Below are 19,646 nucleotides of genomic sequence, written 5' to 3' on the forward strand. Positions count from 1 at the left end.
CAACATGAATACGCCACGGATGTACACGTGTTCCCCATCCTGAACCCTCCTCCCACCTCCCTCCCCGTAGAATAACCTGTTCATTTTAGGGTCAGTCCATTGGAAAAGATAATAAATTGTATGGCTAATTTTTTGTACAATGATGAATTTTGTGAGCTCACAGCAGTTTGATAATAATTCATTCTTGAGTATTATCGATATTCTTTGAAGAGGAAGAAATATGCCTGCTGTATTTCTGTTCTCTTTGGGAGCAAAAAATTAGTACACACTGTATGGTTTCCTGAAAATTTAAGTTTTAGAATATTCTCATATTACCTTCCTGGTTGCTTTTATTTCCTCTTTTTTAGAAAACATCAGCTTAGCACTTCAGCACTCTCTTTACAGATGACACTATACTTCCTCTTAATTTTTTTCAATTTTTTTTCATATTTTATTTTTTAAATTATGAAAGTATGATAACACATTTAACAGAAACTTGGAAAATACAGAACACAGTTATTAAAGCATACAATTCTACTATATACTACAATTCTTTTTTTAAGTAGATAAAATATGATTTTCTGTTGAAGTTTCAATATCAAACTCTCAAAAGTTAGCAGAGTGAATAGAAAAGTAGAAGGATATAGTAGACCTAAAAAACACTATGAACCAATGCAACATAATTAAGATTTATAAAATATTCATTTAATAGGATGCAAATTCTATTCAAGTTCCCAAAGCAGAAGACATTGGAACATATCCAGGGATGTAAAACAAGGTTTAAAAGATTTCATGGTCAAGAGATCATACAGAGTCTATTCTCTTATCACTGTGCAATTATGTTAGAAAATCAGTATTAAAAGGTATTTGAAAATAACCTGCATATTGTTGTTGTTCAGTCGTTCAGTCATGTTTGATTCTTTGCAGTCCCATGGACTGCAGCACACCAGGCATCCCTGTCCTTCATTGTCTCCTGGAGTTTGCTCAAACTCAAGTCAATTGAATCAGTGATGACTTTTTTTTTTTTCATTTACTTCCTATATTACTTGTTTTGAATTAACATCATTTCACTCTTTAGTTATTGATTTATATTGGTTGATTTAGTTAGTGAGGTTCATGATTATCTTGGCTTCATCTTTTCCTTTTATACCTGATTGTAATATATTTCACATTCTTTCCATTACATTCTCATTGCCATTAAGCTATTATAATGGCTAACGTGTATATATGAATGTGCACCCAGTTGTGTCCGACAATCATTTTGTGTAGTCAGTGTTTTTCAGTTGTGTTGATAGGTGCATAGTGGTAGCTCATTGTAGTTTTAATTTGCATTTCCATAATGGTTAGAGTTGAATATCTTTCTGTTTAGTTATTTGTATCTTCTTTGATGAAATATCTCTTTGTGTTCTTTTCCTGTTTTCTCATTGGATTGTTTGTTTTTTTGCTGCTGTGTTTCAAAAGTTTCTCTTTTTATTTTCCAGATACTAGTCCTTTATCAGGATATATGACTGCAAATATTTTCTCCCAATCTATAGATTGTCTTTTTAACCTTCATGGAATATTTTATAGAGCAAAGTTTAAATTGATGAAGTTCAGTCTATCTGTTTTTCCTTTCATGGATTTTGATTTTGGAATCACATTAGAGAATGCATTTCCTTACCCGGGGTCCCTGAAGATTTATACTATTTTAAGTTTTAAAATTTTACATTTCATATTTAAGGCTGTAGTCCATTTTAAGTAATTTTTTTATATATGATGATTAAGTCAGTTTTCATTTCTTTTGCCTATGAATGCCCAGCTGTTTTCTAGGACCACTGCTTGTTCATCTGTTAAATTACTTTTGTGCTCTTTCACTATGAAGAACTACAAGACCTTCTAGAGCTAACACCAAAAAAAAAAAAAAGATGTCTTTTCTATCATTGGGGACTGGAATGCAAAATTAGGAACTCAAGAGAAATCTGGAATAACCATTAAGTTTGTCCTTGGAGTACAAAATGGAGCAGGGCAAAGGCTTACAGTTTTGCCAAGAAAATGCACTAGTTAGAGCAAACACCCTTTTCCAACAACACAAGAGAAGACTCTATACGTGGACATCACCAGATGGTCAGTACCAAAATCAGATTGATTATATTCTTTGCAGCTGTAGATGGAGAAGCTCTAATCAGTCAGCAAAAGCAAGACCGGGAGTTGACTATGGTTCAGATCATGAATTCCTTGTTGCAAAATTCAGGCTTAAATTGAAGAAAGTAGGGAAAACTGCTAGATCGTTCAGATATGACCTAAGTCAAATCCTTTATGATTATACAGTGGAAGTGACAAATAGATTCAAAGCATTAGATCTGATAGACAGAGTTCCTGAAGAACTATGGACAGAGGTTCGTAACACTGTACAGGAGGTGGTGATCAAAACCATCTCCAAGAAAAAGAAATGCATCATGGCAAAATGGTTATCTGAGGAGGCTTTACAAATAGCTATGGAAAGAAGAGAAGTGAAAGGCAAAGGATAAAAGGAAAGATACATCCGTCTGAATGCAGAGTTCCAAAGAATAGCAAGGAGAGATGAGAAAGCCTTCCTAAATGATCATTGTGAAGAAAGAAGGAAATAATAGGATGGGAAAGACTAGAGATCTCTTCAAGAGAATTAGAGATACCAAGGGAACATTTCATGCAAAGTGGGAACAATAAAGGATAGAAATGGTATGAACCTAACAGAAGCAGAAAATATTAAGAAGAGGTGGCAAGAATGCACAGAAGAACTGTACAAAAAAGATCTTCATGACCCAGATAACCATGATGGTGTGATCACTCACCTAGAACCACACATCCTGGAATGCGAAGTCAAGTGGGTCTTAGGAAGCGTCACTAAGTACAAAGCTAGTGGAGGTGATGAAATTCCAGGTAAGCTATTTCAAATCCTAAAAGATGATACTGTGGAGGTGCTGCAGTGAATATGCCAGCAGATTTGGAATATTCAGCAGTGGCCACAGGACTGGAAAAGGTCAGTTTTAATTCCAGTCTCAAAGAAAGGCAATGCCAAAGAATGCTCAAACTGTCACACAGCTGCACTCATCTCACATGCTAGCAAAATAATGCTCAAAATTCTCAAAGCGAGGCTTCAACAGTATGTGAACCGTGAACTTCCAGATGTTCTGAATTTAGCAAAGGCAGAGGAACCAGAGATCAAATAGCCAACATCCATTGGATCATCGCAAAAGCAAGAGAATTCCAGAAAAACATCTACTTCTGTTTCATTGACTACACTAAAAAGCCTTTGACTCTGTGGATCACAACAGACTATAAAAAATTCTTAAAGAGATGGAAATAGCAGATCACCTTACTTGCCTCCTGAGATATCTGTATGCAGTTCAAGAAGAAACAGTTAGAACTGGACTTGAAACAACAGACTGGTTCCAAATTGGGAAAGGAGTACATCAAGTCTGTATACTGTCACCATTTTTTTTACCTTGTATGCAGAGTACATCATGTGAAACACTGGGCTGGATGAAGCACAAGCTGGAATTAGATTGCTGGGAGAAATATCAATAACCTCATATATGCAGATGATGCCACTCTTATGGCAGAAAGTGAAGAGGAACTAACGAGCCTTTTGATGAAGGTGAAAAAGGAGAGTGAAAAAGCTGGCTTAAAACTCCAGACTAAAAAAATGATGATCATGGCATCTGGTCCCATTACTTCATGGTGAACATATGGGGAAACAGTGAGAGACTTTATTTTTGGGGGCTCCAAAATTACTGCAGATGATGACTGCAGCCATGAAATTAAAAGATGGTTGCTCCTTGGAAGAAAAGTTATGACGAACCTAGACAGCATATTAAAAAGCAGTGACATTATTTTGCCAACAAAGATTGATCTAGTAAAAGCTATGGTTTTTCCAGTAGTCATGTATGGATGTGAGAGTTGGACTATAAAGAAAGCTGAGCACTGAAGAATTGATGCTTTTGAACTATAGTGTTGGAGCAGACTCTTGAGAGTCCCTTGGACTGCAAGGACATCAAACCAGTCAATCCTAATAGAAACTGACCCTGAACATTCATAGGAAGGACTGATGCTAAAGCTGAAGTTCCAATACTTTGGCCACCTGATGCAAAAAATTGACTCATTAGAAAAGACCCTGATGCTGGGAAAGATTGAAGGCAGGAGGGGAAGGGGATGACAGAGGAAGAGATGATTGGATGGCATCACCTACTCAATGAACATGAGTTTGAGTAAACGGTGGGAGATGGTGAAGGACAGGGAAGCCTGGCGTGCTGCAGTCCTTGGGGTCACAAAGAGTCAAACATGAATAAGCAACTGAACAACAGCTCTTATTAAAAATTAGCTGAGAGTTTTTTTGTAGGTTCTCCATTTTCTTCCATTGCTCTGTCCCTCCATAGGAATCACATACTGTTTCACTGTAGCTGTATTGTAAGTCCTAATAGTGGGCAAAATGATCTCTCCCATTTTATTTTTCAATATTATTTTAACTGTCCTGGTATCTGTGCCTTTCCATATAAATTTTAGAATGAAATTGTCATTGTCTACAAAATTGGTTGGTCAATTTTGGGAGAACTGACATCCTTATTGTGTTGAAAATTCCAATCTATGAGTGTGATTTGTCTCCAGTTTAGGTCTTTCAGTTTCATTAGCATTTTGTAATTTTCAATGTATAGATCCTAAAGATACATTTTGTTAAGTGTATATCTAAGTGTTTGATTTTCCATGGAGCAGTTTATATACTGCTGTCTTTGTAGTTTTGGTTAGTGCATGCTCAGTTAGTGTGAACAGGAATTCACTTCATCAGTCTTGCTGAACTATGAGGTGTTTTGGTAGATTCCTTGGGGTTTTCTAACATAGGCCATTGTTGTCATGTATAAATATGAGCAGCTTTATTTCTTCCTTTTCCATCTGTATGCCTTTTATTTCTTTTTCTTTCCTTATTACAGTGGCTAGAACTTTAAATTCTGTGTTGAATAAGAATGGTCATAGTGGACATCCTTGGCTCTTTTAGATCTTAGCAGAAACAATTCACTCTTTCACTCTTGAGTATGATATTAGTTATAGAGTTTGTTACAGATGATTTTTATTGAGTTGCTGATAATTTTTTATCATGGATGGATTTTGGAATTAGTCAGATGAGTTTTCTGTGTCAGTTGATTATGTTCACATCTTCAGCTTGTTGATACCGTAGATTACACTTTTTTTTTTTCCAGTGTTGACTCAGCCTTGTATTTCTGGAATAAATCCCACTAGATCATGGTGTATAATCTTTTTATATGTTACTGGGTTTGATTTGCTGCTATTTTTTGGAGGAGTTTTGTATTTAAGTTATTGAGAGGTACTGGTCTGTAATATTCTTTCTTTTGGTATTACTATCTTTGTGTGGTGTTGGTGTCAACGTACTGGTGGCCTCATAAATGAATTGTGTAGTACTCCTTCCTCTTCTGTTTTCTGAAAGAGTTTGTGTAAAATTGATGTTAGTTCCTCTGAAAATATTTGGTAGAATTCTCCACTGAAACTGTCTCAGTGTATAGAGATCTCTCTCTCTCTCTCTCTTTTGGCCACTCGGCAACTTTTAGGATCTTAGTTCCCCAACCAGGAATTGAACCTAGGCCCTTGGCAGTGAATGTATGAAATCCTAATAATTGGGCGGCCAGGGAATTCCCAAGAAAAGTCTCTTTGCAAGTTTTTAAATTACAAATTCAGTTTCTTCAAGGCTTATAGGACTATTTAGGTTCATCTGTTTTATCTTGGTTGAGTTTTGATAATAATGTGATTTTCAAAGAATTGGTCCACTTCCAAGCTGTCTAATTTGAGTGTAAAGGTGTTTTTAGTATCTCAAGTACTCTTTTTTTTTTTTTTTTTCTTTTTGGGGGCAAGGAATACAACTAAGTCGGAAAGCTAGCTGACGAAGAAGATGGCAGACTAATGTCTGAAATAACCATCTTCTCAAGTGCTTTTTGAAAGGCTATAGGATCTTAGCAGCAACTCATGTTTCATTCCTAAAATTGGTGATTTGTATCTTTATTTTTAGCTTGTCAATCGTACTAGAGATTTATTAGTTTTGCTTTTTCTTTTCTTTTTTTTTTTTTTTGTAGATCAGCTTTTTTTTTTCCTCCCCATCTATTTTCAGTTTCTGTTTCTGTTGATTTCTTTTCTTTGGTATTTTCTTCCTTCAGCTTGCTTTGGATTTATTTTGCTCTTCTTTTTCAAGTTTCTTGAGGTAGAAACTTCAGTTATTGATTTGATACCTTTCCTCATTCCAATATCCATAGTTTTTTGAAAGACTTCAATTTTTTTAATATAAAAGTTTGACTTTATAAATTTTAATATCACTTATTAAATTAATCAAATCTTATATATCCTTTGTGTGTGTGTGTTTGTTTCAACTTAAAGGTTAAAAATCCACAGCTGTCATCATGTATTTGGATATTCTTGTGTTTTGAATGGTTTTTGTGTTACGTGACTATTGCTGTGTAAGTCAGTTAACAAAGGTTCATGGCTGTTAAAGTCTTAAGTCACCAAGATTGATTTCATCAGAATTGTATGGACCTCTCTCCAAATTATGCAGACCCAGTGGAGGGTGAAGAGAATTGTTTAAGTTTATTTAGTTTTATTCTTTCAGTTCAGAGTTCTGACATCCTGTGGGGACTTGGGAGAGAGTCAAGTAAAGAAGCTGGGTCACACTGACTGTGCCCAAGAATTTGCCACTAGGAGTCAGAGTAGTAACCTAATTGTGACAGTTCACTTCTCTGTTTTGTATCTCATCTCCTCTTCCCTCATAACACCCCATTTCACTTATATTTTCTACGACTCCAGTTTCCTGAATAGTTACAGGTTTCTAATGGTTTTCTATTTTTTTTCATTCAGCTTTGATAAGTTATAATTTTTCTTGGAAATTGCTGTTTCACTTAGGTTTTCAAATTTGAGATCTTAAAACCTTACACTGATATTACTTTCTAAATCTTTGCTCTGCCTTCCATTTTAATTACATAGTCACAGTGTAATGATCATATTTAGGAAATTTAACATAAATATAGGTCTTTAATCTACAGTCCATATTTCAGTTTTGCCAACTCTTCTGATAATGTTCTTAAAACATTTTTTGTTCTCTCAGTACAAGTAGCATTTAGCTGTCATGTGTCTTTATTCTTCAATCTGGAGCAGTTCTTCAGGTTTTTTTCATGACATTGTTTTAGTTTAGTCGCTTAGTCGTGTCCAACTCTTTGCAACCCCGTGGACTGCAGCACGCCAGGCTTCCCTGTCCCATCACCGACTCCTGGAGATTGTTCAGACTCATGGCCATCGAGTCAGTGATGCCATCCAACCATCTCATCCTCTGTCTTCCCCTTCTCCTGCTTTCAATCTTTCCCAGCATCAGGCTCTTTTCCATTGAGTCAGTTTTTCACATCAGGTGACCAAAGTATTGGAGTTTCAACTTCAGCTTCAGTCCTTCCAATGAATATTCTGGACTGATCTCTTTTTAGGATGGACTGGTTGGATCTCCTTGCAGTCCAAGGGACTCTTGAGTCTTCTCTACCACCACAGTTCAAAAGCATCAATTCTTCAGGACTCAGCTTTCTTTAGAGTCAGACTCTCACATCTATACATGACTACTAGAAAAACTATAGCTTTGACTAGATGGACCTTTGTTGGCAGGGTAATGTCTCTGCTTTTTAATATGCTGTCTAGGTTGGTCATAACTTTTCTTCCAAGGAGCAAGTTTCTTTTAATTTCATGGCTGCAGGCACCATCTGGGATGATTTTATTGTTGGTGATTTTGATGGCCCCAAAATAAAGTCCGGAGAAGGCAATGGCACCCCACTCCAGTACTCTTGCCTGGAAAATCCCATGGATGGAGGAGCCTGGTAGGCTGCAGTCCATGGGGTCGCGAAGAGTCGGACACAACTGAGCGACTTCCCTTTCACTTTTCACTTTCATGCATTGGAGAAGGAAATGGCAACCCACTCCAGTGTTCTTGCCAGGAGAATCCCAGGGACAGGGGAGCTTGGTGGGCTGCCGTCTATGGGGTCACACAGAGTTGGACACGACTGAAGTGACTTAGCAGCAGCAGCAAAATAAAGTCTGTCACTATTTCCGTTGTTTCCCCATCTATTTGCCATGAAGTGATAGGACTGAATGCTATGATCTTAGTTTTTTGAATGTTGAATTTTAAGCCAGCTCTTTCACTCTCCCCTTTCACTTTCCTCAAGAGGCTCTTTAGTTCCTCTTCACTTTCTGCCATAAGGGTGGTGTCATCTGAGTATCTGAGGTTATTGATATTTCTCCCAGCAGTCTGGATTCCAGCTTGTGCTTCATCCAGCCAGGCATTTCACATGATGTACTCTGCATGTAAGTTGAATAAGCAGGGTGACAATATACTGCCTTGATATACTCCTTTCCTAAATTGGAACCAGTCCATTGTTCCATGTCCAGTTCTAACTGTTTCTTCTTGATCTGCATACAGATTTCTCAGGAGGCAAGTAAGGTGGTCTGGTATTTCCATCTCTTTAAGAATTTTTCCATGGGTTGTTGTGATCCACACAATCAAAGGCTTTGGCGTAAGTCAATAAAGCAGAACTCTGTGATGTTTTTCTGGAACTCTCTTGCTTTTTGATGATCCAACGGATGTTGGCTATTTGATCTCTGATTCCTCTGCCTTTTCTAAATCCAGTTTGAACAGCTGGAATTTCATGGTTCACATACTCTTGAAGCCTTGCTTGGAGAATTTTGAGCATGACTTTGCTATTGTGTGAGATGAGTGCAATTGTGTGGTTGTTTCAACATTCTTTGGCATTCCCTTTCTTTGGAATTGAAATGAAAGCTTATCTTTTCCACTCCTGTGGCCACTGCTGTGTTTTCTAAACTTGCTGGCATATTGAGTGCAACACTTTCACAGCATCATCTTTTAGGATTTGAAACGGCTCACCTGGAATTCCATCACCTCCACTAGCTTTGTTCATAGTGATGCTTCCTAAGGCCTGCTGGACTTTGCATTTCAGGATGTACTTGGGTATAATCTCAAAAATGACAGAATGATCTGTTTGTTTCCAAGGCAAACCATTCAGTATCACATTAATCCAAATTTCTGCCCCAGCCAATTATGCTGAAGAAGCTGAAGTTGAATGATTCTATGAAGACCTACAAGACCTTTTGGAACTAACACTCAAAAAAGATGTCCTTTTCATCATATGGGACTAGAATGCAAAAGTCGGAGAAGGCAATGGCACCCCACTCCAGTACTCTTGCTTGGAAAATCCCATGGACGGAGGAGCCTGTTAGGCTGCAATCCATGGGGTCGCTAAGAGTTGGACACGACTCAGCGACTTCACTTTCATGCATTGGAGAAGGAAATGGCAACCCACTCCAGTGTTCTTGCCTGGAGAATCCCAGGGACGGGGGAGCCTGGTGGGCTGCCGTCTATGGGGTCGCACAGAGTCGGACACGACTAAAGTGACTTAGCATAGCATAGCATAGAATGCAAAAGTAGAAAGTCAAGAGATACCTGGAGTAACAGGCAAATTTAGCCTTGGAGTACAAAATGAAGCAGGGCAAAGGCTAACAGTTTTCATGAAACTGACATATTTTAAAATATTGGCTCCTGCCCTTCTTTTTGTGGTAGCTAAACTGTTATTATTTGGGAAGAAACTACCATTTTGCCTTCTGTTACTTTTTAGATTTTTTTCTAAAGTCCCATTTATCTCAGAACCCAACTTTAAATACAAATTTCTATTAGTAGATAATTAGTAAAAATGTGTTATTTGATAACAATATAGTTTCATATTTTATAGAATGCCTTGGTGTCCTTTATAAAGGGTTTTATATCATCCAGATACAAAGTTTTTTATATCATCCAGAAAACTAAAGGTCATAATAGGAGGCAGCTATTTGAGTTACCAGGTATTGATTTTGTTTGTCAAGTGATTTAACTTTAAAATGCAGTTTTTATTTTTAAAATGAAATGTTTTTTCTTTCATTCAAAGATATTCCTTAAAGTTACCAAGATAATTTCTTTGTCTAGTTACCAACTATACTACATCTTAGATAATGCTTTCTGTAAACATGTAATTATCTACTTGTAAGGTAGCATATGTAATAAAGTTACATAGTAGTTTGAAAGTACATATTTATTTTTACTCTGCTTTCCCAAATTATTACTTGTTATTAGTGAGACAGAAATGTACTTATATCCATTTTTGGCTTGGTCTATTTTAAATGCTTCTGACAAATAGTCCAGTAATTTGCTGTATATTTCCCAAAATAACTTGAAATATATCTTCAGAAGTTTTAGTTAATTTAGTGACTCTCAAACCCATCCCCCTCCTTTTTTTTCTTTATAATATATCCTAGAATTTCTTTCAGAGAAAGGAAGAATGTTGGAGATTGTAATGTTTTCACTCTCTGTAGAATCAATCTGTTAACAAGCTCTTTGAGGTCCTGAGCACCTTTATTTATCATTCAAACTCCTCCCCATCCTGTACTCAAAAAAGTAAATACTGACCTCTCAGCCTTTGTAGCAACTTTTCTATTATGGGCTGGTTGCATCACCTTATGACTAACATCACCCTTGCTGCTAATATGTATTGAAGATCTGCTGTGTGTCAGATGCTATTTGAATACTTTGTGTATATTACCTCATTTAATTCTTAAGTCAGATGGGTAATGAATGGTGAACACTGGAGGGGACCCAGTTACTGTAAGCTTTAGAGCCTCTGAGCTTAAAATTAATTTATATACCGAAATCCCTCTTATGCTTTCTTTTTTTCTTCTTGGGAAGTATATGTGGATCGTTCTGTTTCTACTATAATTCATATTTTAATCATTTTACTTTGGAAATATTTTGCTCATGTGAAGAATATCCATTCTCATTAACCATCTTTCTTCTTTTCCTTTCTCTTTTAGCTCTTAGCCTGCTTCTGTAAGAAAACCACTTCTATTCCTTCTCTGCCTTCATCTATAATAGATTTTGATATATTTAATGCTTACAGTAGATTTGCTTTCCTTAAATTCAGAGTTCACCTATGCATCTGGTTGTTTTTTTATAATACCTATTTAACCTTTCTAGAAGAAAAAGAGTATTTGTTCTTTTTGTTATCACTAGCTCAAAAGACCTTAAGATCTTATTAAAATAGTCATGTTCCAAAAGTATTTATCTAGCTAGAAAAGACTTGTATATCTTAGCCAACTTAGATCTATTCAGATCTATATTAAAAGTGCAAAGCTGTTATACCAAATAACCCTGTTTTTCTTCCTTCCTTAAAGTCCCTTTCCTAAAGCTGATCCAGTTGGTCTATTTGCAGTGATTAAGTTCTACTCAAATCTGATCAGGTCTATTCATATGTAAGAGTCTGAAATTTTCTCTCTCTCTCTTTTTTTTTTTTGGAGGTGATCAGCATAAAAATATTTAAGTGCTTTTGAATTTGTTGCTTTTTCTAGTTAAGTTTTTTTCATTACGCTTTTTTATAGTTTATAGTAAATAATTATTTTTTCCGAATCCCAATAAATTTGTAGATGGTCAAGAGTTCAGAAGTTATAGTGTTGATTTTAAAACTCTTTAATTTCTTCTTTGTTAACTAGCCACATTCTTGGTGGATCCATTAGGGGTTATTGGTAACAAGTTACTTTGCATATGTTCTTTTGTAGTTACTCTTGTTGAGTCACTCTTAATATTCACTTTGCAGTTATTTATGCTCAGTATCTTTTCTCCTTATTATTTAATATATAATCTGTCTTTAGCGTAGAAATGAGGACAGGGCCAATGATCTTCTTTCAGATTTATGTGATTAATACATTCTAATTTATAAGTCAAGCTCTGGGAGTTGGTGATGGACAGGGAAGCCTGGCACTCTGCAGTCCATGGGGTTGTAAAGAGTTGGACACTACTGAGTGATTGAATTGGATTGGACTGAATTTATAAATGTCCTTCATGGTTACTGTGGAGGTCTGATGAAATTCACACTTCTAGAACGCCTTAACCCCAGAAAGAAGCACATTCAACTAAGAAGTAGCAAAGCTGTATTAACAGTTTTAACAACTTGTTTATTTATGATTATACTTTTAATGGCTTCTGGTAGTTGCTTTTAGGGTACTCTTCTTAAAATTATTCATTTTGTGCTAAATCTTCATGTAGGAAAAAATAAAAGTTCTAAGAGTAAGTATAGGTCATGTATTCTGGGAGAGCTGTAACCACTTCAGGCCAGTAGAACACCTGTTACTTTACTGGATTAGTAATTAATAGATATGGGACTTCCCTGGTGGCTCAGCAATAAAGAATCCTCCTGCCAATGCAGGAGACACAAATTCAATCCCTAGGTCAGGAAGAACCGTTTGGAGAAGGAAATGACAACCCACTCCCATAGTCTTGCCTGGGAAATCTCATGGAGAGAGGAGCCTGGTGGGCTGCAGCCCATGGGGTTGTAGAAGAGTTGGACACAACTTAGCTACTAAACAACAGTAACAATTAATAGATATAACTCTCTATTGACTAATAATTTATCTGGTTAGCTTATTTTTCCTGCAGCATAAATAATTCACCTGGCACCTTTGGATTGGTTGATTGTCATCCCTTGGCAAAAATGTAGTTGCCATTTTCTACAGTTTCTACAGTTCCAAACACAAATGTGGTAAACATTGAACTCTGCTTCCTATATGCCTATTACTGTTAATATAATATTATGGTGATCTTACAATACAGAATTAATATAGTGATAACTGCAGTGAACTAAAGTCAGAACATATTGTTCTGATGTAGTTGAGAAGTGGAAGTAGAAGATGGGAAGAATTCACTAATTTTTAAGAATCCTTTCAGCCCTTAAAGTTATTTTTATTTTTAAAGAATGGAGATTTAGTATTGATGTTGGGTAAAAGCCTTTTTAATCTCGTTGATCTTTTTTAAAAATTTGAGATAGATGGGTTTTATTCCTATTATTTAATAAAACTATTATTTATATTGTCCTTAATGTTATGAGTACATTTATTTTTTAAAGGCTACTTAAAGTCAGAAGCAAAACAGTTTTTTAATATCTTGCATGACAAGAGATTTTTATACTTCAGATGTGGAGGCTTTGATAATTATGTAAATGCTGAGTGATGCAGAATGTTCTAGGAAGCATATTTTTTAAATTACTTCCAAAAATCATGAGTCATTTGTTGTGTCAATAGATTACCTGCATTTTTCTTTCCTGACACCTATTCCGAAATTCAGAATAGCTACACTGTAGTAGCCTTTCCCTGTTTTTCATTTGCTGAATCCTGTCCAGCTCTGCCACCCCATGGGCTGCAGCACACCAAGCTTCTCTGTCCTTCACTATCTCCCAGAGTTTGCTTGTCCTAAATAATAGTTATTTTTGTGGTATGCTAAATATATACTATGCACAGTATGATATATTTTATATCCTAATGTTACTTTGTAGGTAAAAATTAATGACATAAATTGACATCTACTTCAGAATTAGTTGGCATTTTGTTTTTGTACCAAGTTGGTATGGTGTGTAACCTCAATATTTATATAACTTTCAGGTGGAACACATTTTTGCATAAGTACTTGTATGAGTCAAAGAGCTAGTTCATTATCCTTACTGTTTCCTCAGTGTATTTAAAAACTCATTTTAAAAACTTCTTTTTCTTAAAAAAAAAAACAAAAAACTTCTTTTTCTGTGTGTTTTGGGACCCTGTAAAAAATAGATGCTGTTTGTAAACAAGTGGTATAGATGAGTATAGATCATGTTGAAATTTTTCTAGCAGATAGTAGTTGGAAAAGAACTTAGGGAAGTTTTGAAAAAGAGTTAACAGCATTTTCATCTATTAAAAATTAATTTAGTGACAGTTTTCATGTAATAAGACTATGGCACCACACTCAGGTTTTTATGTCCTTCCCTTTTTTGACAATTGCAATTGAGCAGTTTTCCAAAATATTTATGTCTTTTCCACTGTTTATGAATTAATATGTTATTTTATGAATTAATATAAATTAACTTATGAAGTAATAAATTAAGTAAATATGTTGCAGTAATCTATAATACCAATTTTAACTTCTTGAATTCCAGAACTTAATTATGAATTTTATTATTATTATTACAAAATGGTTTTTGTGACAGTTTGTAAAGTACAAGTGCTAACACACTTTGCCTGTAAGCAAGCAGGACATTATTTTGTTTTATTTGTCATTTATTGCAGAATTAACAAAACTTACTATCAGATATGATTTTTTCAGTGATATGCTGGTAAAAGTTTAACAATAAGCTTTTGGTGGGGGAGTTGGTAGAGAGAGGCAGTTTATAGCTTAACATCAATATGAGATATAATAGAATCAATATAACATCACATCACTGCATATGGAGTTGGGAAGAAGTGATTAGTAAGTACTATACCAGTATTTTTTCTTTTATTACCTGTGCTTTTGGTGTTATATCCAAGAAAATGTTGCCAAATCCAATGTCATGGAGTTTTTGTCCTATGTTTTCTTCTAAGAGTTCTGTTGTTTTAGGTCTTCTTTAGGTCCTTGATCCATTATGAGTTAATTTTTACATGTGGTGTTAGATAAGGATGAAACTTCATTCTTCTGCATGTGGATATCCAGTTTCCTAGGACCATTTGTTGAAAAGACTTTTACTTTCTTCCATTGAACAGTCTCGTCATTGTTGTCAGATATTTTGATGTAGTTTCCTTTTTGTTGGTTATTTTTGTCTTGAAAAGATGTTCAGTTCAGTTCAGTCACTCAGTTGTGTCCAACTCTTTGTGACCCCATGAACTGCAGCACGCCAGGGTCCATCACCAACTGCCAGAGCTTGCTCAAACTCAGGTCCATCAAGTCGGTGATGCCATCCAGCCATCTCATCTTCTGTCATCTCCTTCTCCTCCTGCCTTCAATATTTCCCAGCATCAAGGTCTTTTCCAGTGAGTCAGTTCTTCACATCAGGTGGCCAAAGTATTGGAACATCAGCTTCAGCATCAGTCCTTCCAGTGAACATTCAGGACTGCCTTTAGGATTGACTGGTTTGATCTCCTTGCAGTACAAGGGACTCTCAAGAGTCTTCTCTGACACCACAGTTCAAAAGCATCAGTTCTTTGGTGCTCAGCTTTCTTTATAGTCAGACTCTCACATCCATACATGACTACTGGGAAAAATCATAGCTTTGACTGCATGGACCTTTGTCAGCAAAGTAATGTCTCTGGTTTTTAATATGCTGTCTAGGTTGGTCATAGCTTTTCTTCCAAGGAGCAGGTGTCTTTTAATTTCATGGCTGCAGTCACCATCTGCAGTGATTTTGGAGCCCCCCAAAATAAAGTCTGTCACTGTTTCCATTGTTTCCCCATCTATTTGCCATGAAGTGATGGGACTGGATGCCACGATCTTAGTTTTTTGAATGTTGAGTTTTAAGCCAAGTTTTCACTCTTCTCATTCACTTTCATCTTCACTTTCTGCCATAAGGGTGCTGTCATCAGTGTATCTGAGGTTATTGATATTTCTCCCAGAACTCTTGATTCCAGCTTGTGCTTCATCCAGCCCAGCGTTTCACATTATGTACTTTGCATATAAGTTAAATAAGCAGGGTGACTATATACAGCCTTGGCATACTCCTTTCCCAATTTGGAACCAGTCTGTTGTTCCATGTCCATTTCTAACTTGTTGCTTCTTGATCTGCCTACACATTTCTCAGGAGGGCAGGTAAGGTGGTCTGGTATTCCTGTCTCTTGAAAAATTTTCCATAGTTTGTTGTGATCTACACAGTCAGAGGCTTTGGTGTAATCAGTAAAGCAGATGTAGATATTTTTCTGGAATTCTCTTGCTTTTTCTATGACTCAACGGATATTGGCAGTTTGCTCTCCTAAATTTTGTTAAGTGCTATTTCTGCTTTTTCAGATGAGATCGTGTGGATTTTTTCCTTGCATTCTGTTCATGTAGGATATTACTTTGATCAGTTTTTATGTGTTTATAACTGTCCTTGCATTTCGAGAATAAATCCAGTTTGGTCATAGTATGTATCGTCCTTCTAATGTACTGCTGAGTTTGGTTTGCAAATGTTGAGGATTTTTACATTAAGGATTTTTGCGTCCTTCATATTCATAAAGGATGTTGTTACATAGTTAGTTGTCTTGTAGTGTCTTTGTTATCAGGATAATGCTGTCCTCATAGAATGAATTAGGAAGATTTTACTCTAGTCTTTTGATAAAGTTTAAGGTGCTGGTATTAGTTCTTTAAATGTTTGATATAATTTACCAGTGAAGCCATTAGGCCCAGGGTTTTTCTTTGTCACGAGATGTTTGATTATTGATTCAGTCTACTTACTAATTATGTATTTATTAAGATTTTCTTTTTGTTTCTTACTTGATCTGTCTTGTTTTTCTAGTAATTTGTCCATTAAATCTAGGTTATTTGATTTGTTGGTGTACAGTTGTTCACAGTACTCTCTCATAATTCTTTTTATTTCTGTAGAATTGGCGTAATAATGTCTCCATTTTTGATTCTGATTTCTCTTTTTCTTCTTAGTCCTTCTAGCTCAAGATTTGTCCATTATTAAAATCATTTTGAAGAGCCAACTTTTGGTTTCATTGATTTTTCTCTATTATTTTTCTGGTCTCTACTTTGTCTCTCCTCTGATCTTCATTATTTCCTTTATTCTTTTTGCTAGGTTTGGGTTTAGTTTGTTCCTTAAATTTTAAAGTTATATTGTTGATTTAAGATTTTTCCTTTTTTTTTTTAATGCAAGTGTTTATACTTATACATTTTCCCCTTAGTACTGCTTTCTTTGTTTCCTTTAAGTTTTGGTATGTTGTATCATTGTTTTCATCCTCTTTAAGTGTCTTACAACTTCCCTTATGGTTTCTTCTTTGATAAGTTGGTTGTTTAATTCCCAGAATATTTTGAATTTTCCAATTTTCCTTTTGTTATTGATTTTTAACTTTATCTTAATTTGGTCAGAAATACTTTGTATGATATCCATATTCTTTAATATAGTGAGATTAATTTGTGGCCTAACATATGGTATATCCTGAAAAATGTCCCTTGTGCATTTCAGAAAAACGTGTGTTCTGTTACTGAATAGGGTGTTTCGTATGTCTGTTTGGTCTAGTTGATTACTGTGTTAAATTCTCTATTTCTTGAAGGATAAGGTCCTTTCTACTCACCTTGGCTTTTGTAATTTGTATGCAGGCTGTGCCAGGAACATGTGCACAGCTGTCTGCCCTATGGCTGGAAATGGGTATGAGGGTTGGTGCTGCTACTAAGCTAATAGCTGAAATTGACCAAAATTAACTGCAGTTTACTGTCCATGTCTTTTCCTGAAAATTACAAGCTTTCAGCAGACTCTAAGGTTCCAACATAGTTTCATCCGATAGATATTGCCAGCCAGTTTTGTCTAGGTAGGGAGATAGATACCTGGGGCTTCTTAAGAACTCTGCCATCTTTCCAGAATCTTCTTTAATCCCATATTAATTTCTGAATCAAGTGACTTTGTGAGTAGATTAAGTAACAAGACCTCACATTAATGGAGGGATGCTTTTATTAAAATATAACAACAGCCCTTTTCTCAACTAACTTTGTATTTAAGAGTTATGTTAAATTCATTTGATACATGTATAGTAATTTTTGGCATTTAACTTTTGGCAGGTGGTTTTGGAATGTATGCTTAAAAAAGACCTTATTTACAATAAGGTCACTCCAACATTTCACCACTGGAAGATTGATGACAAGAAATTTGGCCTTACCTTTCAAAGTCCTGCTGATGCTAGGGCTTTTGATAGAGGCATTCGGAGAGCTATAGAGGATATTTCTCAAGGTAGGTTGTTTTGACTGTTTCCTTAATTTATTAGTTACATATAGTAGAAGTGACTTCAAGGGCTCAAAAAGAGAGGAGCAGTCAGAACTTTCAAAATCCTGCATGTGTGTGTTACTCATATCCTTGTTTTGGTAATTATAAGCAGAAAATGTATAAAAATTAAATATATGTTGACTCTAGTTAATCTATGACAAAACCTTTCTTAAGTCTTTACCTGATTTCATTAATAAGGATTGGCAGAGACTGCAACCTATCCCTTTGTGTATCTTACCAGTCTGTTAGATCATAAACTCTAAAGCTTGCAAGTTTAAAAGGGAGGAAGAATATTTACATGTAAGACTGGGTTTTGCTTAATTAAACAAAATGAAATCACTTCAAAAGTCATTTCTTTCCCCCAAAGAAGTCATAACTAAGATTTAATTTGTTTTTTTAATTAAGAAAGAAAATATATCTGTTAGTAGAAATAACCTTCTTATACAAAGCAACTGAATGAAAACGTGTTGACAGCATGTGACTTGTACATTTTGAAGATGGGACTTTAGTAAAAAAATTAGAAAACGTGAACTAATTATGAGACAAGCCAGAAGCAAGAACATCAAAAAACTTAGCACAAATATGTATTGTTAGTGAGTGAAGCTGTAGTTAAATAATGTTTTAGCTACTTTAGAAGACTAGAATTTGGAAAACAATTTTTGATTTTTTATTCAGAAAAAAATTCCATGAAATGATGGCAGTCATTTTATTCTTAGTACAAGAACCCATAAATTCTCCCTATATCAGTGTTCTTATTGTTGGCTGAACATGTGAATCAACCTGGGAGGCTTTTGAAAAATAGAATAACTGGTCCTCACTCCAGACCACTTGAATCCAACTACTTGGGGAATAGAGCTGAGGCATTCCTTTTTTCTTTAACGTTTCTGTGCATTTCAAATGTGATGAGAAATTATCAACTTATATATCATGAATTTAGGCAGGAGGTGGGGGAGGTGAATATGAATCTTTAGATTCTCCTGTAGTGCTTATGGTTCTTAAACTATTGCAAAAAACTTAAAAATAAAAAAATATATGATGCCAAATGCCTCATCCAGCAGAGATTCTGACATTACTGGTTTGAGATTGTACTCTGGCATCAGTATTTTTTTTTTTTTTTTAAGTTTCCCAGTTAATTCTGATATTTAGCTAGTGTGGAAGAAGCAGTACTTTAAAAAGAAAATTGTTATCCCTGGCTGCTGGAATTTTGTGTTTTGAATTAATTTTATGCCCACACTCATACCCCCATAAGAGCATACTTCTGTCTCTAGGATCAGATAGAATGGTTTATCTTTTTTAAAAAGTAGTTAATAAGGAGAAGCTCATAAACACCTCGCCAAATAGAGTAGACGACAGTACTCAGCCTATCTCATTGTTTTTGAACTTTAAAAAAATATATACTTGGTAGCATTATTACCAGCCACTATTACAGATTTTAAAAATCACACTAAATATTTCTTACTTAGCCTTCTATGATAGTAAGAATAAACTATGCAGCCCTTTCCATAGGTCAACTTTCTCTTCAAGGGTAGCAAATAAACTCAGGATACTTTGCTCAAATAAATTCTTATTAATTTGTTGAAACTAAAGGCACTCTTGAATGTGATAAAAAGTTCTATAGAATCATTGGTGCTCAAAAGTCAATAACAACAAATGACTATTGATTATCAATAGTGGATTCAAGCTCATTTGTTTTCTTTATTACTAAAGTGACTAAAATCCTAGCTGAGGTACTGAATACTGTTTCTTAGGTCAGAGTGTTTAGAAAAATTGAATAAATCATGTGGGTATCTCCTGAAGAACAGAGGAACGTAATGCATATACTCTTCTAGCAGTTTGAGTATTTCAGAGAAATCAAGGGGA

At 35.4% G+C, this 19,646-nt stretch overlaps 1 protein-coding gene across 1 annotated transcript in view; it reads left to right on the forward strand.

The window, feature by feature from the left end:
• Positions 1 to 19,646, forward strand: part of SPRED1 (sprouty related EVH1 domain containing 1) — a 121,638-nt gene that overhangs the window by 68,008 nt on the left and 33,984 nt on the right. Inside the window, exon 3 of the mRNA XM_019968489.2 lies at positions 17,585 to 17,753. Coding sequence (XP_019824048.1) covers positions 17,585 to 17,753 — 169 coding nt within the window. The remainder of the gene's footprint in view (positions 1 to 17,584; positions 17,754 to 19,646) is intronic.

Source organism: Bos indicus, chromosome 10 (genome assembly GCF_029378745.1).
Source record: "Bos indicus isolate NIAB-ARS_2022 breed Sahiwal x Tharparkar chromosome 10, NIAB-ARS_B.indTharparkar_mat_pri_1.0, whole genome shotgun sequence".
Lineage (NCBI taxonomy): Eukaryota > Metazoa > Chordata > Mammalia > Artiodactyla > Bovidae > Bos > Bos indicus.